This window comes from Pezoporus wallicus, unplaced genomic scaffold (assembly GCF_028554395.1).
Source record: "Pezoporus wallicus isolate ANWC-B61680 ecotype Strahan unplaced genomic scaffold, APGP_CSIRO_Pwel_v1 contig_4309, whole genome shotgun sequence".
NCBI classification, from domain to species: Eukaryota; Metazoa; Chordata; class Aves; order Psittaciformes; family Psittacidae; genus Pezoporus; species Pezoporus wallicus.
This window is the reverse complement of record NW_026638191.1, coordinates 2,853,925-2,878,151: the sequence shown is the minus strand read 5'-3', so window position 1 is coordinate 2,878,151 and position 24,227 is coordinate 2,853,925. Positions and strand designations below refer to the sequence as shown.

The 24,227-nt window shown below is 41.4% G+C and overlaps 1 protein-coding gene across 1 annotated transcript in view; it reads left to right on the top strand.

Moving 5' to 3' along the window:
* The window catches only part of ANKHD1 (ankyrin repeat and KH domain containing 1), a gene marked incomplete at its 5' end in the record, with an annotated part of 103,537 nt that overhangs the window by 21,512 nt on the left and 57,798 nt on the right, over positions 1 to 24,227 (top strand). Inside the window, 7 exons of the mRNA XM_057409773.1 lie at positions 13,075 to 13,231; positions 15,968 to 16,115; positions 17,000 to 17,147; positions 18,193 to 18,426; positions 19,995 to 20,089; positions 23,298 to 23,535; positions 23,759 to 23,950. Of these exons, the coding sequence (XP_057265756.1) occupies positions 13,075 to 13,231; positions 15,968 to 16,115; positions 17,000 to 17,147; positions 18,193 to 18,426; positions 19,995 to 20,089; positions 23,298 to 23,535; positions 23,759 to 23,950 (1,212 nt within the window). The remainder of the gene's footprint in view (positions 1 to 13,074; positions 13,232 to 15,967; positions 16,116 to 16,999; positions 17,148 to 18,192; positions 18,427 to 19,994; positions 20,090 to 23,297; positions 23,536 to 23,758; positions 23,951 to 24,227) is intronic.

The following is a 24,227-nucleotide window of genomic DNA, read 5'->3' as shown; positions in this document are numbered from 1 at the left end:
AGCACTACTTGTAGTAGTGCTTGGAGTAGCTTCAGCAAAAGAAGGGAAGTAGGGAGAGTTTGGGAGGAGGAAGGAAGCTGTTTTATTGACAGTCCTATGTGGTGCCTGAATTGAGCTGTAATTCAGCCTGTACCAAGGGAAGATCCCACTCTTCTTCCTAGAGTAGAATCCCAGACTGGTTTGGGTTGAAACAACCTCAAAGTTCATCTAGTTCTGACCCCCTGCTGTGGTCAGGGATGCCTTCCACTAGACCAGTTTGCTCCAAGCCCTGTCCAGCCTGGCCTTGAACGCTGCCAGGGATGGGGCAGCCGCAGCTTCTCTGGGCAACCTGTGCCTCACCACCATTACATGAATGTTTCCTTCATCCAATCAAAGTGAAAATAACCATGTTCAGAGCTTGCAGTGGGGTGCATAAGCTGTCAGTGGTCTTTGTGGTTCTTGGCCTAGAGCTGGCTGTGCAGCCCTGTGGCATGGGGAGCTGGTACCCTGTGCAGGTACAGGGGGCTGAGTGAGGCAGCTGGTGGGAGTCTTGTTGGCAGTACACTGAAGCAAGCTTTTGGTTTGGTTGTGTAGAGATTTGCGTAGAGTTGGTAAATGAAGCTCTTGCACAGCACTGTCTCAGGTAGGCTGGTTATGTGTGTCTGTGATGTTAACCAGGTACAGAAAAATAGAACAGTAGTGCAAACCACGTGGTGTTTAAAGCTTGAATCTTGGAAGTGCTGCTGCTGACCCAAATGTCTTGCCACACAATGTATCTCATTGAGTGTGGTATAGTATTTTTTCTGTGTCTGTTTCATTCATGGCATGCTTTCTAAACAGATGGCTGCTGATCTGATTCTTCCTTTGCAGTGCCTGTGTAAGAGGGGAGCTTGGATGTTACCCTTGCGAAAGGAAGCAGTTACTGCACTTGCAGGATTGAGTTCATCAAAATGTAACTCTTTTCCCTGAGTGCATCAGGAGGATAAGGAAGGAGAGAGGAAAGCCTGTCTCTTGCTTGTGTCTCCTAGAGAAGACTCTATTAATAGTTTGTTAAAAACCCTCAATTACACAGACTTGGTTTGCTTTTTTGTTTTCTGTGCCTGTCCATCATGTAGATTCTTTAGCACAGAATGCTAAAAACAGAGTTTAAAAGTGCTCAGATCAGAGATTGAGCATTAAGTGGGTGATTCAAGGGGTAACGGGTTAAAACTTAAACAGGGGAAGTTTAGGTTGGATATAAGAAGGAAATTCTTTCCTGTTAGGGTGGTGAGGCACTGGAATGGGTTGCCCAGGGAGGTTGTGAATGCTCCATCCCTGGCAGTGTTCAGGGCCAGGTTGGACGAGGCCTTGGGTGATATGATTTAGCATAAGGTGTCCCTGCCCACAGCAGGAGTGTTGGAACTAGATGATCTTAAGGTCCTTTCCAACCCTAACGATTCTATGATTCATAGTGTGCAGAAGATGGGATCCAAATCTCCCCACATGGATTTCAGGGTGGTTTTGATGTTCTGTAGCTCAATGGTATTGTGGTGGCAATAGCTAGTGCCAGCTGCTTGGCTCCAACTAGGCAGACTGGTAAGTTAGGTTGGCAGTGTGGATGTGCAGCCACCCCTCCTGGGGCTGACTGGAAGTGTACTGGGAGATGTAATGTTATTATATTAGAAGCAGGGCTACCAGTTTATAGAAGGGTTGCTCAGTGTCTGGTTTGTTGGCTGTGACGAGTGTCTTGGGACACGTGAGAGGAATTAACCGAGCTCTTCTTGGCAGACCTACAATATATTGTTCTATCAGTTTTATAATGGCATGAAATATTGTTGTTTGTTTTTTTAAGTGTCAGAAACAACAAATTGTACTGAGTCTTTGCTCACAGTATATGGGGTAATGGATGAACCTGTTGCCTTTTTCAATTGGTAACTCATATTTGACAAACCATTACTATTGTATAGTTAGGGAGTAATTACAATAAACAAGTTTGTAGGAAAACAAATGATAATATAGGGTATGTGTATATATATATACAGAGAGAGAGAGAAAGTTATCCAATCCTGCCTGTTTCCAGGAAGTCAACCTAGTTTTCACCAAATTAATGAAAAATGATACTGCCACTCATCTTGGATTCTACTGATGGAAGCGAGTGGCTTATTTTGCAGTGGGCCATGAATGCCTTCATTGCCTCCTAGAAACTATTTTCTGCCTAAAGACCTTATTTTGAAAGCTGAGAACTTAAATCTTGTGATTTAAACCAAGCTGTAGTGCATGAAGCATCGTGCACAACAATGGAGTTTAGATTCTTTGTGAATACAAAGTATTTAAATCTTTGAGGGTTCAACGTAGAAACATAAAGAAAATTTTTTGCATTGTACAAGTTTATCCTCATTGTATCCGTCAAGAAAATTCTTGCTGTGGGTACAAGAGGCAGCTCTGTAATGTAACATTAATGTAATGTAATATAATTTTCCTTGTGTAACAAAAGCATTAGCTCTAAAATAGCAATTACTAACTTGTCATTTAGCCTTTTCCTCCAGTTCTGTACAGCTGCCTAAACCTTCTTGGAAAAATTATCTTCTCTTCCTTCTCGTCAGGCAAATGCAGCTGTGCTTGTGCTGTTCCTGATGGGTGGCTTTTAGAACTGGTTAGACAAACCCTCTCCAGTGCTGGAAGCTCCACAGCATGCCCAGCCAACTGCAGTCATTGAGATGGAGTATCAGTCCTTGGTGTTAAGTGCTGAAACACCTAACCTGGGGGTGAAGGGGGCACTAAGTTGCTTTGGAAGCAATTCACAAGGGAAGGATTAAAGCCATAGTTAAGCAATTGGTGTTGGTTTAGTGGAGTTGCTTTGGCTGCTGGTTTTATGCATCATACCCATGGTCAGTGTTCCCAGTTTCAGTGCAGCCATCCTTTACAACTGATTTATAGATGGGTACGTTCCTCAGTTCCCCTCCCTTTTTTCAAACAGGCTAAATAACATCAAATCTCTCTGCCCTTAACTGTTATTATTTAGACTTTTCAGCTGCTCTTGTTCTCCTCTGGAGTCCATATGCAAGCTCTGTTCTGCTTAGCTTGTTGCCCCAAATTAGTCATGATACTCAAGTTGAGCTCTATTGATGCATGGAGAGTAGGAGTGTTATTTCATCTGTCCTGCAAGCTGTGCTTTTGTTTATACATCTCTGTTTGGTGTCTGCCTTTTGCCTTTGGGTTACAAGTTGAATTTGACTTTATATCAACCAGTACTTTTCTGAAGAACTGTTACCTAAATAAACTGTTCCTCTGTGTGTGCAGTTGAGTGTTCCTGTGTGTGTAGATACATCTATCTATCTATCTATCTATCTATCTATCTATCTATCTATCTATCTATCTATCTATCTATATTTGCTGACACTCCTGTTTGGATATGCCCTTTAAAAGAAACCTGCTTCAGGCAGAATTGTTATGAAGGCTGAAATTCTCTCTTTGATTTCAAAGAATGACATGGCCTTTGAGTAGCAGAGGAAGGCCACAGTGAACCTGGGAAAAAGATCAATTCTAACCAACCTGTCCAGACTTCCAGTTGGCTTTGCCTCATATTGCCAGAAAACCAAGCCACCTGCATGTTTTGGAAGTCTGGACAGGGAAAAGAGCATGTAGGAAGGCCTAATAATGAGGAGAAACTTGCAGTGTGGCTGTGATTTTTGTCTATTGGCCTCCTCTTGTAATAAGCACACCCAAGTGCCTAATCTTTCTAAAGTATAGAGACAGAATCAAAGGTAGAACAGCTTTATTTTATTTTAGTCTTTAATGCAAATAAGAGCAAAGACCTGGAAGGAAATAACGGAAGGTGTTTGATTCAGTGAAATCTGAAATGGCTGGACTCTTCCATACTGCTGTCTGAAGTAAATCCCTCCAGAAGCTCTCTATTGGATTAATGCTTGTTACAATTTCTCTTTGCATTGTGCTCCAAAGCAGCTCAGTAAGCACAGTGATCTGTGGTGCCACACGTGTGGCACCTTAAGCGACCTTCTCCATCTGAAGAAGCAGAGCTTCAGAGGTCTGGACTTCTCTTGATGTACCTGTGTCCTCTTCCCTTTTGGTTTTTGGACCTTAGGGAGATGCCACAAGGAACAAAAAGCTGTGAGGTGATGCGAGGCCCCTGGACTGTTCTGGTAGAGGGGTGGTTTGTTCTAATGCATTAACAGTAGATGGGAGTGTTCTTCCTTCAAGTTTGGTAAAGTAAAATAAATTTCCTTATTTTCCTTCTAAGGCTGTAGCATCCCGATTTTTGTACTTTGCAATCTACTGTGGCATTCCCGTAGACTTTCCTTTCAGGATGTGTTATGCAGCATGTATGTAATGACAGGACATTTGAAAGGCTGTGGATCTTAGGAAGAACAGAGGTTTTCTAAACAGCTTGAAATGTGAATTTGTACCCTGGCCTGTGCTATTCACATTAGGGTGGTGATCTTTTTTATTTCCTGAAGAAGTACCACGCTTCTGGGGTATTTTGGTTTACTTTTTGTGCAGGATTGGTAAACCTGGGGCTGAAACTGTGCTTCTGGATGAAGTCACTGGTGTCACTGGCTCTCAGGGTTCACTCTTGGTTCTCTGCTTGAAAATGTAGAAGTGTTTTGAGTTGTTTTCCTCAGTCGTTACAGAACACTGTGCTAAGCCAGAGCCATTTTCTGATTCAGGATACCAGTCACAGCCCATATGAACTCTGCTTCCCACTGAATGCTAGAAATTTGGAGAAGAGAGCTCAAGTGGGATGTTCGCCTGTAAACAGCATTCCAAGGTCATTTGAGTTCTCCCCACATCTCTGTTGTGTGTGTGGTTCCTATCTTGGTGTTTCTTAGGGATAGATGAGGTTTGTCTTTGCTCCTTACCCTCCCACAGTGATGGCATCGTTTCATGTTCTTCTTTGCCATGTTTCAGTCAGTCTCAAGTGTTTCAGAAGTGCATCTTTCAGATTCTTGGTGGCAGGCAACTGTGAGGCTTGGAATGAGAAAATATTAGATAAGGCATGAAAGATAAAACCAGGAATTAAAGATCCATTGCCTGCTGTTGGCCATGGCATTTTTTCTGTAAAATAACAGGAAGAAAAAAAAACAACCAACCCTTGTAAATGGTTCTGTATTTGATGCTATGAAGTACTGCGTTTACTTTGAAGCTTCCCTCACAGAGGTTTTGATTTCTCTTTTTGGATTGTTTGCACAGTTGCTGCCTCTGTAGTTGTAGGGTAAACACCAGAAGCACCACAGTCACAAATAAAATCAGTTTCCTAGGACTGACTTGGGGCTTTAATACCACTTTGTATGAATAACCAGAAGCAATGCGGTTGTTTTTCTCAGTCTCTAGCCTGGATGTTTCCTTCAGGTATAGGAGCTGCCATCCATAACCCCTTTGATTCCTGCTGGCCACTCAGTAGATGGTCCCAGTTCCTGCATGTCTGTTCACTGTTGGCTGTCACCATGGCCCAGCTCTGTATTGGCATGTGCCCATGTCCTCACGCTTCATTTGGCAGGGTGTGAGCAGGTGACAGCCCAGCTCTAGGGATGTGCTGAGTCTGCTATCTGAGCTGTGGCCGTTGAAAAGCTGAACAAAGCCAGGCAGACAATGGGGGCTGGAGTCCTGAGCTCATCACACTGACACTGGCAAATGTGATGCAACTAGAAGAGCATTTGTTTTAAGTGCATAAATGTACTTGAATATTTGCTGGTGCTGCAGCCCTGGAAAAGATGTTGCAGGAGGAGGTAGGGAAGAAAAAGCTGGCAGTGGAAAAGACATCAGGCACCCAACTAATGTGCTGAGGTTTTGCTGCCATGGCAGCCCTTTCTGGATGTCTGTCACTGGCTTTTGTCTATGTTAAGGCTTAAAAAGAGCCTAAAAATCCCTTAGTCATTCAAAAAAGTTCACAACTGAAGTGATAAGATCCCATTTAAGTGTGATACACAGTACCTCCTGTTTAATCCTAGAGAAGCACCAACACAAATTCACATCCAGAGTAAAGTCGGTGTTTCTAAACTAGTGCTTGATCCCATCCTTGTCCTTTATAATTTGGATTAAAGTTAGCGTTGCATTTTGAATAGAACTCTCAAATGCAAAATCATATGTTTTTTTAGCGTCAAAACCATGTTAGAAACGAGGCCTTATTGCCAGGGGTGGAAGGGATACTTTCTCCTCCTCCAAGGCCAAATGTAAATGTCTGTTCTTGCATTTGATATGTCCTGCAAGCCAAACAGTTTGAATGAGCCTCTTATGTAGGAATATTCACAGGATCATAGAATAGTTTGGGTTGGAAGGGGGGACATTAAAAGGTCATCTAGTCCAACCCCCTGCAATAAGCAGGGGTATCTTCAACTAGATCAGGTTGCCCAGCCTGGCCTTGAGTGTCTCCAAGGATGGTGCATCCACCACCTCTCTGGGCAATCTGTGCACATTGAGAAGATCTGGTCTTGAAGAAATTGAGCTTTTTTTCCAGAACAAAATCTGAGGGGTGAGGAAGATGCTCCTTTCTCCCCTGCTTCCTATCTTACCTGTCTGTCTTGTTGCCTCCTGACTGTGCCAGCTGAGCAGAGCTCTGGCCACAGGGATGCTGTGGCATCAGAGAGGAGATGAACTCGCAGTTACACATCAGTTGAAGCTTCACTGTCAGTGGTAGGTAGAGAGTTAGAACTTCAGTCTGGAGGTTCATATGTGTAAGATGCATCCCAAGCAGCTTTTTACAGTGACTGGTTGTAGCATTTAAGGGGGGGGGCGGGGGGAGTGCACTCAATTGGTTTTGGACCAAGGCTTACGTCTTACAAAAACACTTTAAAAACAAACAAAATAGAGAAGGGGTGAGCACTCCAAACCAATCTGGCATTAATGTCTGCTCATTTCATAATTGTCTTAAATTTTTGCCTCTCTGCTAGAGGAAATATGAATGCTTTCTTGTACTTGAACAGAATTCTTTAGGCTTTATGTTGAACTACAAGCCCTCTCATATTCTCCCCTGAGCTTTAGTTTGCTTTGTTTAAAGCAATTCAGCCACTGAATTTCTGTTTAAATGACTGCGACAGAACTGGCAAAGTTGTTTGACTGCGTTATTGCTTTTGTCCTAACTGTAGCTGCTGCTTTAAAGCAGGAGGTAATGCAGGAGGAGACACCTCTCCCTGATGCTTAACTGCATTGAGACGGGTGAAAAAGAACTTTGGTGAAGTACATCTGTAACTGTGATGCAGGAGTAATTCATGATGCTTCCATATTAACTGCATGTAAAGATATATGGGTCAAAGTGCATTTGGTGAGTGAGCAGCATGACTTTATGCACGTATGTGATGAATGTGACTGAAGGTCCTGGTTCCTGTAAGGAATCAGCAGTGTTGAGGATTGTATCTGGGAACTTGTCACCTCAGAAGGCAACTCTTTCTTTGCTAGAGAGTTAACAGAAAAAAAATCTTGAAAAATTGAAAGATTGGGTTTCTTTAAACAGCTCTTTGCTTAGGAGATGTGAAAATGTGGCTGTCCTGGATGAGAGGCCCAGGGGGAAGGTGTGTGAGGGGGTTGAGGTGGTTTAGAGGCTATTTGCTGTCACCATGAGGCAGGAATCTTCTGTTCGTGACTGCGCATTTTCTCTCCTCTTGCTAGTTTTGGTGCTGGCTGGAAAGGCTTTTTGCTGGTTAAACCCATCTTTAAACCCATCTTTGTTATGCTGGTAGAAATCTCCCTCTTGTTTTCACAATGTGAGTGCAGTGGTGGGGTTGGGGAAACCCAGGGAGAGGAGCACAGAGTTTTTCTGGCAGTGGCCAAATGTTAGATCAGCACGTAAGTACTCGTGTTCTTTCAGCTTTAAGAAAGGTAACTCAATTTTTATACAATGGGAGAAAATGAATGCCTGGTGAGAGCTGGAAAAAAGTCAGACTGGTAGAGAAATTGAGAGTTCTGCTGTAGCAAAGTCTGTCATGGTCAGGAATTTCAATAAGGTAGAGGAGATAGTTATATGGATAACTTGTCTGCTATTATTCTTTTCTATTTGAACTCTCATGTGGTAACAAAACTCCGTCACAAGGTTTGAATCAATCTTTTCTTCTTGCATTTTAAGTTAAAATGTGTGGTATTACATATCTGTCAAATAGCCATATTCCTTTATGTATTCTGAAAACAAAGGAAATGGGAGGATTGGGTTTGTGGAGAGAAATTATATGAAGTGGCAAACTATTTGGGGGTATTGGGATTTTGCTAGAACCATCTGTGAGTCTGTGTTGAGCTGTTTTCTCATTGTAGAGTTTGCTTATGGGGCTTCCAAGCTTTAGTACAAGCGGAAGTTGCTGGCTGATGTTGTGATTTACCCAAGCAGGTAATCTGGTATGAAAGTACAGAGAGACTGGATTGAAGTTGAATGGGAAAACTCTCTGCTGAAATGTAAATTTTAATGAGTATTGTCTGGGTAAACAAGAATTCATGTTTGTGCTGAAGGATAGGACATCAGCTTTCAGATTTTGAGATACCTGAGCCCACTGATGTAAAAGCAGATGATCCCCAGAAGGAACCCTTGTCATCAGTAAGTAACAGTAAGATCTAATTGGAACTGGAGAAGTACTTCCAGGCTTTTGATTCTGGAAAAGAGAGTCTCACTGCTACAGTTGTCATCAAGATTCTGGCTGCTGGGCTGACAGCTACACTGAACTATGTGTTAATGCAAATACGATTTTTAAGAGTTTGAAGTGTCAAGCAAGTGAAAAATTAAAAGCTGGGATTGAGGGTAACTTTCTTCAGTAGCATGTATGTGGTGGCCTTTCAGTGTTTTCTGACATCCCCTGTCACTTGTGGATATTGCTCAAGTGGGTGAGATCCTGTTATTTTTAGGAGTGGGGATTCATCAAGAAAGGTGCATTTTGAGGTTAAGACCATGACATATAAGACAGGAGAATAAAATGATATTTCTGCTTTTGCCAGAAAGTGCTTAGCAGATGTTTTGACATGGTTTTTCAGATAGCATTGAAAATGTCATTTTTTGGGTGTGAGGGTTTGCTGTAGGGAATCTGATTGGTAGAAGAAGAAAACTCGGCTGCTCTGGAAGTCTGTGTGGGGCTGTGATGGTGACACATGAAATACTGTCAACAACTTCTGCAAGGTTTAGTCGGTCTAAATAGTCACCATTACACAATGAGAATGTTTATTCTCTGCCTGTGGTTGCCATAAAGAGATGTTGTTGTTTTCTCTCTCCCCAGCAGGTTTTCTCTCCAGGGGTCTGGAATTTGCCACCTTCCTCCTCTCCTTCCCCAGTCAAAATTTGTCTGTTTTTACAAGCTTTTTGCCATCTTGAGGGTGTTTCAGATGTGCCAGGATTTTAAATAGTACCACTGCCATTGATTGTCTGATCCATCCTTTCTGGTCTGAAGTTAGGCACAACATTGTTTCCTTTGCATGGTAATAAATGCTTTCTGTCTGCCACCAGTGTCAGCTCCTGGTGTCATATGAAGCCAGCAGAACTACTGGCAGGAGAATTCTTTCATTTATTGTGATTTGGAAGATGGCAAAGGCTTACATAGGAGTTAAGCTAACCCTTTCTGCTGTCAGCTTGGTACTAAGAGCATAAGGTTTTGAGCTTAACCTCTGTTGGTACTGTCCAAGGGGAAGACTTCTTTCTTTGCAGATACTCTGCTTGAGAAAGTTACTTGTGTGGTTTTATAAGGCAATAAATCATCTGCTGAGGAAGATACCAAGCTGCAGGCTGCTCAGGCAAGCTGACTGTGCTGTACAGGAGGAATTAGTCAGGTAGTGGACATCCAGGAGCGAGGCAGGGCAGTTGAACTCTGAAGCACAGTGGTGGTTGTGCGGATTCTGAGCCCTGCTTCCCACAGAACAGCACTGCTTTCAGAAAGGTGTTTTTTTAATCAGCAAGGTAATGAAGAACAACATGAGCCAAATATAACCCAGAAATGTTACTGGGTGACACTGAGGTTAAAAAAACTTTCGAAGGTGCTGTTGTGGAGCCTTCAGCGAGCTGTATTGCTGGAAAGGAGAAATCTTCCTGTTACCCTGTGGCTAGCTGTAAGACAGATCACTCAGGTACCTTATTTTGCCCTAGTAAAAAGGGGACTGTCAGGAGCACAGAAATTAGATTTGTAAACTCAGCGTATGTGCATTTAGTCAACCTGAATAACCCAGCCCTGCTGTGTTTCAGTGTTGTGAAGTTTAGTGATAGTCAACTGAGCTACAGTTGAAGCCCATGGACAGTGTATGTATCTGCTCCCTGTAGTTGCTCCTGTAAGTGCATTTTTCTCCTGTTACTGCTTGCTGAAGGTGGGCTAAGGAACAAGTTGAGTCTGAATGAGGATTGATCAGGCCTTTGAAAACCTGACTGGTGCGTGTCACCATGATTTGTTCTGATTTGCCCCCCACATCTATCTTTCGGAAATGATCCTTTCTGTTAAATAGGGATTAAGGTTTCACATCTGTGAGTTTTGAGTATTATACAGTGCAGAAAGACCGATTTGGAAAGAATCCAGAGCAGGAGGGAGACCCAGCCTATTTCGATCATGATGTTTTCTTGTTCAAAATACATATTGGTGTTTAAAGAGACTCATCTATAAAATTGCATGCTTATTTAAGCACTAATGGCTAATCTTGTGCATAAAGGCACTGTGATGTGTGAAGGTTTGTTATGTAGTGATTAGAAATGGTATTGCTAAGTGGCTTGGATATCTTTTTGAGGATGTGCCAGACCATAATCAAATGGTCCTAGATTGGGATGAGGAGGTAAGATTATGAGCAAGTTTTTATTGGCAGGTATTGAATGGTTGGACTAGATCTTAAAGGTTTTCCAACCTAAACTATTCTGTGATTCTAAGTTTGTTGCAGCATTGAAGTATATGACACCTTAAATGTCAGGAGTGAGAATTTTGAAGAACTTGGAAATAGCATTTCTGTTCCAATTACATCTTTCTAATAAATGCTGCAAAAGGTGAGGTAAAAGAAATTATGGTAAAAGGATATTGAGTACCTACCTGCGTGTGTCAGGAGAGGACTTGTATGGTATGAAATGGATGTGAAAATGAGTAGCTTTGTAAAGCAGAGTAGAATCAGCTACTCCGAAACAGAGTTTCTGTCACTATGCAAGTAATGTTGGCAATTCTTGTGCATCCTCAGATTACAAACACCTGGAGGTCCCCCTGCACTTGTGGACCTGGTTACTGCATGGGATGTCATCAGTGCCTGTGAATATTGTGGGAATTCTTCAAGGGCTCACCAGCCTCTTATGGAAATTAAAGGATGGCATGCTGAAATTAATAAAGGAAGGGAAGAAGAATTTAAATAAACTTCAACTGCTTTAATAAAGAATTTAGTTTTAAAGGCAAAATGGCTTACCAAAAATATCCTGATGGTGTAGTTCAGTCTGTGCTCTGACTTAAACCAGTCCTTTAATGGGTTTAAGTTAACAGCAAGTGAACATTCCCTTTTGTCTCCACTGCGCTTCAGTTTAATGTGAACTACATCTGTTAACAACATTTTAAAGTTTTTAAAAGCATGTGAATCTTAGGAAGATGACTATGCTAGAATGAATTCTCAGTATTTCTAACTTCTGTATACAAAGAGCACTGCCCAACATGTAGTTTCTTAAGGATTTCAGTGTGAGCAGTCAGTGTGCAATAAAACATACTGGAATGTTTAAAATATGTTCACCAAGTGTAAATATATTCTGTCCTTCATTCTGATGTTGTAAATTGGATATCTTGATGCAGAAACAGTGACACTTGGAATGGCCCGTGCTTGGTTTCAGATGACCCAAGTAGTTCTCTGCACCCCATCATAGATGTGCACCTTGGTGGCAGGCAGGTGTAAGCACTGCAGCAGGGATGCAGGGCAGTGTAGCAAAGTGTGCCAGAATTGCTTTCATGGTGAAGGTACTGATTTTTACATTGAGAGGCCAAATGGCTGCTCTCAAACTGGGAATGGACATTGACTGAAGGTGATGTGTGGAACTTTCAAAGTATGGTTTCAGTACTTAGTCTGTAATAATTGCAAGTTGGGTACTGGGAGATGTGGTGTAAGTCGTCTTGCAGAGGTATGGTCATACCAAATAGACGATTTGTTGTTTCCTGAGGTTTATGTCTAATTTGACCCTTTTGAATAAGGAATGAATTGAAAAGCTACTGGTTCTGTATGGTGAAGGCAGCTGATCTGTAAACCAGTAACCATCATCTTTTTGTAGCATGTGATTGATGGGGGGGGGGGGGGATGTACTGTTTATCAGTGCATTTCTTTATATTGTTTGCCCATTTGTATATGCAAATACAAGCCCTGCCTGCACTGCAGAGGCAACTGTGTGCAAATGTACCATAGGCTGTGTTGAACTATATGGAGTAAAGCTGTGCAGGTGTACCCTCGCTTTATATCAGCCACATAAATGAGAAGGATAAAGACCACCTTATGGTGCTGTTCCTGCAGCAAACCAACTGTTTTTATAAGACAAACTGTTAGAACAAGTTCCTTGAGCCCAAGCATTTCTCCTGTGTGATGTTAGCGTGGAGGGGATGTTGATTTCAAGTACACTGAATATACGTGAAGTTCTGTTTCATGATTTCTATTCTTCTACAGCCAGAGCTGTACAGTTTAGAGTGTTAATTTATTGGGACTTGAAGGTAATAACTTCTTTAGGTTTTTTCCTACTCTTAAAAAAAAAAATTCTATTAGAGCCATGTCTGCTTCATTTTGGGTGAAGTTGGGCAGGGAAGGGGGAATAGATCGACACATTTTACGTTGGAAAACTCATTCGGAAAATATCAAACCAAGCCTGTGGAATACTACCTGTTGCCCAAACTTATGATTTTTTGAGCTTGACCCCTGGATTTATCCTTACTCCTCTGAAATGCCTCCTACCCCAGGTATGAATTGGGAATTTGGGATAGGTAATGAAGCTGCCAGCTGAAAAACAGTTTTCTTCCCGCTTGATTAAAGTTGATTAAATGTTAAGGTCTCAGGCAAAGATTACTTACTTTTAAATATCTGATCTTTTTTCTGGCATGTTTGCAAATGATTTTTAACTAATAGTGCATGTGGCTGAAATCTAAAATAGTGTCTTTGCATTTCTTTTGTGTGACTCCCATACTAACCCGACTGATGAACGAACGTGCACTGAAGGGATTGGTAAATTGTCCACTGCCGATGGCAAAGCCTTCGCAGATCCCGAGGTTCTCCGGAGACTGACGTCCTCTGTCAGCTGTGCACTGGATGAAGCTGCTGCTGCATTGACGCGGATGAGAGCAGAGAACAATCACAATGCAGGACAAGTGGACAAGTATGTACTGATCCGTCCCCACTCCTACTTTCCCATTTATAGAATATAAGTGTGTATTTTTATGTTCAAATTAAGTTAATTATATTGCTGATATTTGGCAATGAATCTGCTCTACTCCTAGCAGAAATAGTTTATGAATCCGAAGGTGTTACTACTGTCACATCAGTTTATTGGCATCAAAGTGTAAGAGAAAGGTACAAAATCATGTTATTTTCTAACCTGCTGCTCTTTCTATGTACCAGACAGTTGATTTCTGTTTCAAAACCAGGTTAAATTCTTAGCTGTAGAAGTGTTGGTGATAGTTTTCTCATTACTGCCTCAGCATACTTTGGTAGAAACTAAGGAATCTAGCTCATTGTATTAGAGTTGGAATAGACTACTCATACTTACATACTTTGCTCTGGGGTCTTGCTCAGGAATTTAGGGGGAAATTAAAACTCTATTATAATCTGATAACTTTTTCTAGCAGAGAATTACTGAGGACAGCATTTAACTCCCATGGTGACAGAACTTAAGATTTGCCCTATGTCATCAAAAGCTTTCTTCTACATTAGTAATTTCAAAGCATCTTTAGGGTCCTGAAATATTTTCTGCTCTGACAAGTGATGCACATAGTTCCTAAGCATGTTAAGCAGCCCAATGCTATTCTTGTCACTTCTGCAAAAGGTCTTGGAAATATCTCAAAGGGAACCTGAGCAGAGAGCAAACTGGGAGACCTCTGGAGGTGCCTGAGTCAACTAGGATGAGATGAGTCTGTTTCCTGGGGCACATTTGGTTTCACAGCAGTTCTGTATTATAGGAAGTGTCTCAAGGTCATCTTCTGAGAATGATTCATGTGTTTCAGGATTTGTCCCACAGGTTATGGGGCTGGGTGGCTCCTGTTTCCAAAGGCTAGACTGTATGTGTGCAAAAGTGCATGAATCCCTTCCCTCTCCTCCCAGCTGAACATGGACCTGAGCTGTAAATGCTAGTTACATGTGGGCTGCAGCAGAGCTGCTTGTACCGTGAGCACAGAGCTGTCCTAGGGAAGGGGCAGGGCTGACAGTGTCCTGCAGGATTTCAGAGGGATCCCATTGCTTCACTGTATGGCCTATGTAGCCAAGTAATAAACTTCACTTAGTGATTACAGTGCAAATGTAGGTGATAAGTGGGTGTCTGTTCAGGTCAGACCTCAGCTGTTACCTGTCAGCTGCTGGCACAGTTTAATTCATTTTGGAGTATATGACAAATAAGTTCTTTTTAAAATAGGTGTTTAACACAGTTCAACCATTACAGTCGTTTGACCAGTTGAAACTTGCATGCTTTCCTAAGGAATGGATATTTTCTGCATCGTCAGTGAATTCGAGTGAACTTCTGTGTTTTACAGGAAAAACAGCTGAAGTTTAAGGTGTTTGAATCCGACTGTGCTAGTTTTTATTTTAGGAAACAAGCTTCCATGTATTGCAGATTAAATACCTTGATAGGAGTGCATCACATCCAGTCCAGTACTGTTTAGAACAGAAGGCTCTGGCTTAACTGCCCCTTCCTCTCACCAGGTCATTACCTGTGGGTTGGTTCCTGGCGGCTGAGGACAGTCATTCCTTGCACATATTTTCTTGGCTGGAGAAGCATAATTGAGTTGATGCTGAGCATGACTTGCTGTGGTTTGTTAACACTTGTGTTTAGCAATGCTTTAACAGTTGTATTTGGTTTTAGTATAGACAGAGATCTAAAGGACAGTTAACTTGGTTTGAAATGAATTGAAGCTCAGCTCACCTTGTTTCCAGGTGTGGTTAGTGAACTGTCCTACCTGTCAGGGGAAATAGTTACTCTCTACTTCGGAGGTTAATGGTGGTTGAAGTAGAGACTTCAGACTTCTGAGCTTTTAGATGCCAAGAACTCAGGGTTTGTCTTGTCTTTTCCTTCAGACTCTTAGCTTGTAATTACCTCTTGCAGCATTTTAAAGACTGTTCCATGCAGGCTTTTAAAAAGTGGTGTTCCATGTAGGACCGTATTGTTGTTGCTGTTTAAAAATATGTAGTTCAATTGGCTTATTTCATCCATCTGAAAACTTCTGTAATATGCTTTTAACAGCGCATGAAAGGAAACAGTTAACTTCTTTAATGCTCCTTTCCACTTTTAAGATGTCATTAGGTAAGGTAAGGTTTTTTCTCTGAAATGGCTGCTTAAATTAAGAAACTGGTGTTTTCAATGGAAAGAAGAAAGCTTTGGGCTACTACAGAGAAGGAAATAGTCCTGCTACAGGAGAGACTGTGGTCAGCAGTTTGTCTTGTTGCAGTATTCAGTATTAGTGGTCTTTGATAATAGGCTCTTCACTTTTTTTTTTTCCTCTACTCGAACTTTGCCTATATCTGTAGTCAGTAATTTGGTGTGCTTGTAGCCTCTGTGCATCTGGCATGCTGCTCATGTGTGATAACATCAGGGAGGCTTACTGCTGTACCTTGCAAACACCACAGCTTAACTTTTGAGCTGTATTCTCTCCATCTAGTGTATATGAGAGCTTACGTGAGCTAGCAACTGATGAGGACAGGAGAGCATTTAGACATAAGCAAGATCTGTATTTCCATGGGTGAAACAGAGATAATGTGTGTATATGCTTAAATCTGTAAGGTATTATTTTCTGGCAAGGCTTAATGCCAAGTCATGAGTCTTTACTTAAAGACTTCACCCTTGCATAGTGAAGCCACCCATCTATTGCAGTTCACGTTGAGCTCATTCTGTGTAATGATCTTCCAGTCGCAGTCTGGCAGAAGCCTGCTCGGATGGGGATGTCAATGCTGTCCGGAAGCTGTTGGATGAAGGAAGAAGTGTAAATGAGCATACTGAAGAAGGGGAGAGTCTCCTTTGCTTGGCCTGTTCAGCAGGATATTATGAATTGGCACAAGTAAGTAACAAATATAATCCTACTAAACCTTTGTGAAGCATTGTCCAAGGGGCTTCTTTGGTAGGTAAACATTTTAGCTATTCAGAGTGTAATGTATTTTATGAGCTAATCAGAGTATCGGTTAATAGAGCTTATTGTGGGTTTCCAGTTATTGTTTGTCTTTTTTAATGGAAATTTTTCTCATATATGCCTTTATGTTTAAGGGACACGTGTGAAGAATGTGTCTCGTGTTTTGTGATACACCTACCTTTCTGGTATTGTTCTAGATGCAGTCAAGCTGTTCTGCCAAGCAGACATTGCAAGAGGATCTAAAATGGCACCAAAATCAAACACTACAAGTGGTTCTCTTCTAAAAACTCATGTCTCAGTCACTCAGTTCTTTTTTTTTAATCACATCTGTATCAACGGTGAATTAATTTCTGTGCATGTTTTGCTTTTATACTTGTGTATTAAAGGGCAGAGCTCAGGTGATAATTCTCAGAAAGTGGCCAGCTGCATGTTCTGGTGTCAAGCGAGAGCACAGGGGAATAACTGTAAGCCTGACCCTGATGTGTGCTGTGGTTGCTAATGCAAGTTTGCAGTTTCTCTGCTATCATTCTGGTTAGTGAATTGCCCTGTGACTTTTGAAAATGTCAGTGCTGCACTGTAACCTCATGTTGATTTTAGCAGATAGGAACAAATGTAAAAAGCGAGCATTTCCTGAAGCAGAGGACAGTGCAGGTAGCAATTATAAATGTTCTGGGAGTGCCGTCGTGCTTCACCACTGGGGACATTGCTGCAAGGGATGTCCAGGCTGCCTGGGGAATCGTTCTCGCACAGAAGCAAAATGTTGGTGATGCAATTTATTCATTGAAGTGATTTTTTTTTTTTTTTTTCCCCCCTAGGTGCTACTAGCGATGCATGCAAACGTTGAAGATCGAGGAAACAAAGGAGACATAACTCCCTTAATGGCAGCTGCCAGCGGAGGCTACGTGGACATTGTTAAGCTGCTCCTTGTTCATTGTGCCGATGTCAACGCACAGTCTTCAACAGGTAACTGGGAAGCAGGAACACCAAGAACTAATAAGACTGACACATAAGATGTGCAGCTGTTTTGAACATCTGTTGTTTTGCCTCAATTTCATTCACAACGAAACATGAAAGGGAACTATTAAGAATAGACTGGATCATAGCAGATGTGTTTGGAGCCTTACCTGGCTGTTGTTTAAAGATTGTTTTTAATATAAACTGTCATGGAAAGGACTGTTCCTGTGAAAATCACTGTGGCGTTAGATGACTGGAAAAACACATGAAGTTTGTTTTTTCTCATCTGTATAATCCCAGATGACCCAGTAAGACTCCCTTGGGACACATCTGGTCAAGGCCTGCTATTTCAGGCTATTGCTTTTCACCAAAGAGGAGGAACAATTCTGTGAGCATTGAATATTTTCTTCATTGCTGATGCTTGACCACAGCTTAACTGACCTTGCTGAGAGCAGTAACCTGCAGCTGGATTTTGCTGATATCAAGATAGAATTTAAACTTTATTCCAATTTTAAAAAGCCGGGTGTCTGAACTATGAAATGTTCTTTTTATCCTGATGTTTAGCTGTATTAAGCAGAACTTACCTTAAAACTGACTGTAGCATTTAAAACATGAGCCATATGTGATTGTCTGTTACTTACAGTACCCGAGTTTTAAGTTAGAAGTTTATTTTCATCCAGCCAGGGAAAGTTTTTCAAGGAATTACAGCATAGTCCTAGGCAAAAAAAACCTTAATCCCCCCAACTACAGTGAGTATGAAAATTATTCACTGCTCTTGGTGTGTGTGTGTATTTGATCTCTCTTTGTGTGCTGAAGTAGGAAACATAATAAAGAAACAAATCCTGATTTATAATACTGGCTTAGCATTAAAACTCTTTCACATTATAGTTGTGTTGGGATTTTTCTATCCAGCCTGAAATCACTGGCTGGAGTAGCATTCCTGTGAGGTAAGAGACTGCTGCCAGCCATGTACTTGTTTTTGTTCAGTGCTGTTAAATCTCTTTTCCTATGAGTGGTGGAAAGGGCTTTCATGTAAACTACTTCTTCTCTGCAGGGAACACAGCTCTCACTTACGCTTGTGCCGGGGGCTTTGTTGACATAGTGAAGGTGCTGTTGAAAGCCGGTGCTAATATAGAAGACCACAATGAGAATGGCCATACCCCCTTAATGGAAGCAGCCAGTGCAGGTCATGTTGAGGTTGCAAGAGTATTGCTGGAATATGGTGCAGGAATCAACACTCACTCCAATGAGTTCAAAGAAAGTGCACTTACACTTGCATGCTATAAAGGTATTGTCTCTTGCCTTGTTTTGTATTTTTGTTACATTTATTTGCTAGGATTTATCTAACTGAAGATTTCAGCTATAATTTGAATATTTTCTGAAGAGCTTTGGAATACTGGATTTTGGTTGTAAACTCAGGAAATGCTTATCCATGGTATAGCAGTATTAAGCCTGTCTACTTGTGGTGGACGTGTATTTGATATGTTGCGTATGGAAACTTGTGACAGGCTGTATCCAAATTTGTGCTTTGACACACCACTATTCTTTTATTCCTCCTCTACAGCATTCCCTTGTTTCATTCAAATTCCCTTCACCAGCTGTGTTGCAAGTTCTGAAAACATCTCTGTTAGCCGTTAGGAAAATGGGAAGTTGGAATTAATGTTCCTCAAATACATGATGCGGTGACAATGCTGATGTTATTACTGGATATTGTTTCTTTAGTGTAATTTTAGAGGATATCTATGAATTGTTATGTGTTTTGAGCTTTCACGGCCTTTTGAGTTAATTTATATTGCTATGTAAAGCTTCTATAGAAAGTAACTTAGTGCAGTGGTAATCCAGTGTGCTTCTTGTTGGGTTTTGTTTTGTTGTTTTTTCTTCCAAAAGCCACCATAAAATTTCCAACAGTTGTTTTCCTCCTAATCGAAGCTTTAAGGATACAGATTATTGTCATAGTAACATCAGGTATTGCCTCTGTGGTTAGAATTGGATACATACTAGTGTAACTAGTGAAGACTCATCTGGATTTGTCATGGGTTTCCTGCAGCATATAGTAGTTCCTTACATAGACATTTCAGTAATAGGTCTCCTGGACATTTTGGAGGGGCATTCTTGTCTCTTGTGACCCAGAACTTAGTGTATGTAATGTAAGTTACTTATTGACTAGAGATTTCCTATATTATCTTTGGCAAGATGGTTGATAGGAAAACAAGGGTAGCTCAGTTAGTATAAAACTAAGTCTTGTCTTGGAGGAGGGTGCGCATTGAGAGGATAAAATGTACAACTTGGTGTAAGGGACAGATTCTAAAAGGACAGAAGCCATAATAGAGTTGAAAAACAAGTACTGGTAAAGTTCAGTAGAAGCTTCTAAAAATAGTGTTAGATAACATAATATGACATAATGTGTGTGTCCTGGTTCTCAGGAATATGTAGATGCTGTGATTAAAACGCTTAAAGTTAAGTTCAGATGTGCATGGACTTCTCTAAATGATAATGCCCTCAGTTATGTGCTGCCTTGGAACACTTAAACGATATGTCACTCTACAGCTGAATAAGGAATAAGCAGTCTTTTATAGCTTGAAGTTACAAGGGAAGGTAACTCTTGTGTGAACTTGGGGAGGTCTGTCTTCATCTCAGAGTTGGGCAATTATCTGTGGGAAAGACTAAAGTCTTGCTGTCTATTTTGCTCTGGTACTTTTTAGAGTACTTTAAAAAGAACAGCTTTGCAAATGGTAACTTGTAAAACCTGTAATAGCAAACTGTGAAAATCGAAATAATTTCATCAGATGTATTGTCTGTACTACTAAAAGTTTATGATACTAAATTCTTATTTATTTTGCTCTGTTTCAATTGAAGGCCATTTAGATATGGTTCGTTTTTTGCTTGAGGCTGGAGCTGATCAAGAACATAAAACAGATGAGATGCACACAGCACTGATGGAGGCCTGCATGGTAAACAGCCTTTATTTTGCTGCTCCCTTTTCAATGACAGGAATAAAGGAGATGATAAAGTGAGCCCTTGTTAACAAGCTGGGTTGGTTCTGCAGTGAACATGTGTTACTTGTGATAATACAAAGCAGTTACTATAGTTATCGCAGGTAACTAATTGGTTATAAGGAAAAATGAATCTAAGTTTTGGGGGTGTGATGTGTTCTATATACTCCCTTTGTAAAGTGTAGGGATAACTAATCTGCAGTGCAGTACCGCAGGTTGAGCCCAAGTCACTGTTTCTATTGTGATGTAGGAGTCACTTTTCCATCTTTGCCTTTATAAAAGTTCTCAGATCATCGTGGTACGTACTTCCAGAACTACACTGAGCTGGATGACTGCGTTACATTGTTCCTGCACTGCTGCAGGAAGTGTTTTGCATGTAGGGATGGTTTGCTTTCTTCTAGGCTTCTGTAAATGCTGCTGTGAGGTTTTTATTCGAAAATAAAACAGTAAGTCAAAAGTAGGTTAGTTCTTAGTTCTTGGACCACTCATCTAATTTCAAAGCAGCCATTGAGGAAAGATTTCCTTTTCCAAGAGCTTCGTCTTAATAAAGAATGTGCTGTTGTGTCAAAACATACATGCAATATTTTTGTCCAGACCTTAGGTGACCTTTTATCTGTCCTTCAGGCAGAAGTTCTTTGAGTAAAGAAAAGGGACCTTAATTTGCTCCCAGTAACCTGTAATCCTTAGAAGGCAGCCTGCAATGTTCCTCCAGTTTTCCGAGACCTGCAGGATCAAGTGTTCCTTCAGTGCACTTGTGAAGTGATGATGCAAGTGACCAAGGTCAGGTTATACCGTCTCTGTGTTGAAGTCTTCTGACAGTGAGATGGTGTCCTTGAATAGTGTTCCCTGCGTGGGACCCTAGTGCCAGTAAGGAATTGAGAATGCTGTCTCCTAAAGGACATTGCAGCAAAACTGTAACTTGGTGTTCTGTCATGGTGATGCAGTCTGAGCACTGGGCTGAATTGAAGGCTGTGAAGTGTCTTGCCTGGGGAAGATAAAGCTGTGTGGGTTGCCTGCACATTTTTAGCTCTTGTGTGTTTCAGACTAGTTTGCATTACAGTGTGTGTTGACCTTTAAAACAACTGAAAGGAAACTGATCCTTTCAAGTCCGAACTCTTAAGTTGAACGATGGAATGTGTTCCTTGTTACCTTTTGGCTGCTCCCTTGCAGAAGTGAACTGTTCCATCAAATCATGGGGACTCTTCCCAGTCAGTCTTCACTGTTTTCCAGCTAGTGAATGCTGCAGAGGGAGCTGAAATGTCTGGTGTCCGATCACCAATTATAAGTGCCTTTGAGTTTTAGTATGTTTTGGGCAAGGTAGAATGCCACACCTAGAAGATGCCTTTAGTTAGATGAGGTGGTTGTTGGCTTTTAGCCAGCTTCTCTGAAAACAGCAGCCTGTCTTTGATTGTAGACTTGATTGCTGTCAGTCTCAGGTTACTACCCGCTTCATGGTCAACTTAAGACGAGTGTTGGCAGGAGTCGTGTGTTTGATATACCTGTTTGTGTTAGCTGTTTTAGTTGCTGGCTGGCACTTCTGATGAGATCAGAATGGGGAACTGGTAGTTTACTTGAGGTTGTGGTTCTTAATATGTAGGAAGCTTTGTAATTTTGGGAATTAGTGGAATTATTAGCATTATAACTTTATAAATTACCCCTAGGTAGCAGTGAGCTCTGGCTTGAACCTTGGGCAGAGAGGTCTTCTAATGTATTTTTTCCCCTTTAGTATTCCCCAACTTCATTTAGATTTCCTTCAAAGGACACATCTTAAAAACAACTACTATTTTCTACTGAAATTAGCCCTTATGTCTTCCTCAGGAAGAAGTGTTCCTTAGTACTCTAGCAACATCTGTCAATGTGCCTTGGGGCTAGTCTGAAGAATTAATCCATCTGATCTACCAAATCCTAGGAGAACGACTGTGTCAGGACACAGGGCTCTAAATCAGAGCTGGCTGACAGTTTACTTCTGAATGAACCCCATATTTCTTTGGATGGCAAATGAAGTGACCAAGTTGATGCATCTGATGCAGTATGCAAAGCAGCAAGTAGTTTTCTCTCCACTGAGAGATACAGAGCAGGCTTTGATTGAAGTCTTTCGCTTGGAATTCCCTTTTCATCCATAAGTTATCTTATTGTGTGTTCTGAAGTGTCCTCTGATTAGACTCTCAGACCTTCTATATCTCTCTGAGCACTTTTTGCATGGCTTGAACCTTCCCCCTTCATTAGGAGTAGTTTGCAGTTGGTTTCAGTTTTCCCAGATCTCTTCTCCAAATTGTTCCACAAGTTTGGACCCCAGTATCTGAAGTTATGTGGGAGGGAGAACCCATAAGAGTGTTTCTTCTTTCTTAATGTCAAAATTTCTTTAGTTTTTCCCCATTTGAGAAGTATTGAGTCTCTACAGAGCACACCTGACGTAAACCATGGATTTTTGGTACTTGGTCTATTTCATGATACTTTAAGGAGTTTAGTAGTAGTTTCCTTTGAAGTTGAGAGCTGTATTTATATGCTTTGATTGGTAAGGGCTCAGACAGATTGCTTTGGCAATCCTCATTCTCTTTCCTCTATGACAAAGATTGTTTCACCCCAAGCCACTTTCCAGTCTCTTTTAAAATTTGAGTTTACCCTCCTCCTGTTACCTACCTCATTGAACCCACTTCAGTTCCTCTGCAGGTTTTTCCCAGGATCTAGAAGTTGCCAGTTGGAGGGTTTTTTTTTTGTTGTGTGTAGAAGCCATTAATAAGCTACAGAGAAAAAGAAAATACTTGCTTCAGTGTTTGTTTTGGTTTTTAGTCATTAAGTGGGTTTATTACTTACGGTACTTGCTTGCTGTCTCGATTACTTCTGTGTCCCAGGGATTGTGCTGGATATTGAAGAAAGCCTTGTCCCACAATTCTTTCCCTACTTTCCAAGAAAGGAGAACATACAAAACCAAAAACCCACCATAGATCTACTTTTTTTTTCCCTCTTGCATTTAAACCTTAGCTATAGGTGGAAAACTGAATGTCACTTTAAATTCAAGCATTACCATAACTATGTCGTAAATGGCACCATCATCAATTAAAAGACCCTGTCTTTTTAGGATCATTTTCAGACCTAGTGTGATTGTGGCTGCAACTCCATCATCAAGTTGACTGACTGTTTCTGATTTGATGTTCCTGTTCTTTAGGATGGGCACGTGGAAGTGGCACGCTTGCTTTTGGACAGTGGTGCTCAAGTGAACATGCCTGCAGATTCATTTGAGTCTCCACTCACTTTGGCTGCTTGTGGTGGGCACGTGGAGTTAGCAGCTCTCCTGATTGAGAGGGGAGCCAACCTGGAGGAAGTTAATGATGAAGGTTATACTCCTCTAATGGAAGCTGCTCGGGAAGGCCATGAAGAGATGGTTGCCTTGCTGCTGGCACAAGGTGAGAGCACTGCTGTTTCTTGAGCGTTCCTTACTAAGGATGTAGTGCTGACCATTTGCCACTAAGTATTAGGTGCAAATTCCTCTGATGTAGCATGAGGCTGTCACTGCTCATTGCTGTAACTACAGAGCAAAGGTAAAACACTCAAATAGTGGAGACGATGGGCATTCACTTTACTACCCTGTGTCTGGTCAGTTAAAATAACAGCTATTTTGTTTCCTAGGGGCAAATATAAATGCACAGACAGAAGAAACGCAGGAAACGGCTCTTACTCTGGCATGCTGTGGAGGGTTTTCTGAAGTAGCTGACTTCCTTATTAAAGCAGGAGCTGATATAGAACTTGGTTGCTCAACACCTTTGATGGAAGCTGCTCAAGAGGGTCATCTTGAATTGGTGAAATACTTGCTGGCAGCAGGTGTGTGTATAGTGCAAATGACCTCGCCCACAGATACTATAGACTCAATGTTCTGTGTGGTTTAGAAGATACCTGAGCTTACTTGTGTCACTGTTTTAACAAGAAACTATATTCTCAGATACTTTAGCAAGAAGGAAAAAGCATATGTTACACATCAATATTGTGTGATGCTGTTAACAGGGAAAAGTGCCTCACAGAGCCCTGGATTGTGTGGCATATATAGAACCATCCATATATCCATTAGGAGCATTGTTTTCAGCTAACTGCATTTAGGACA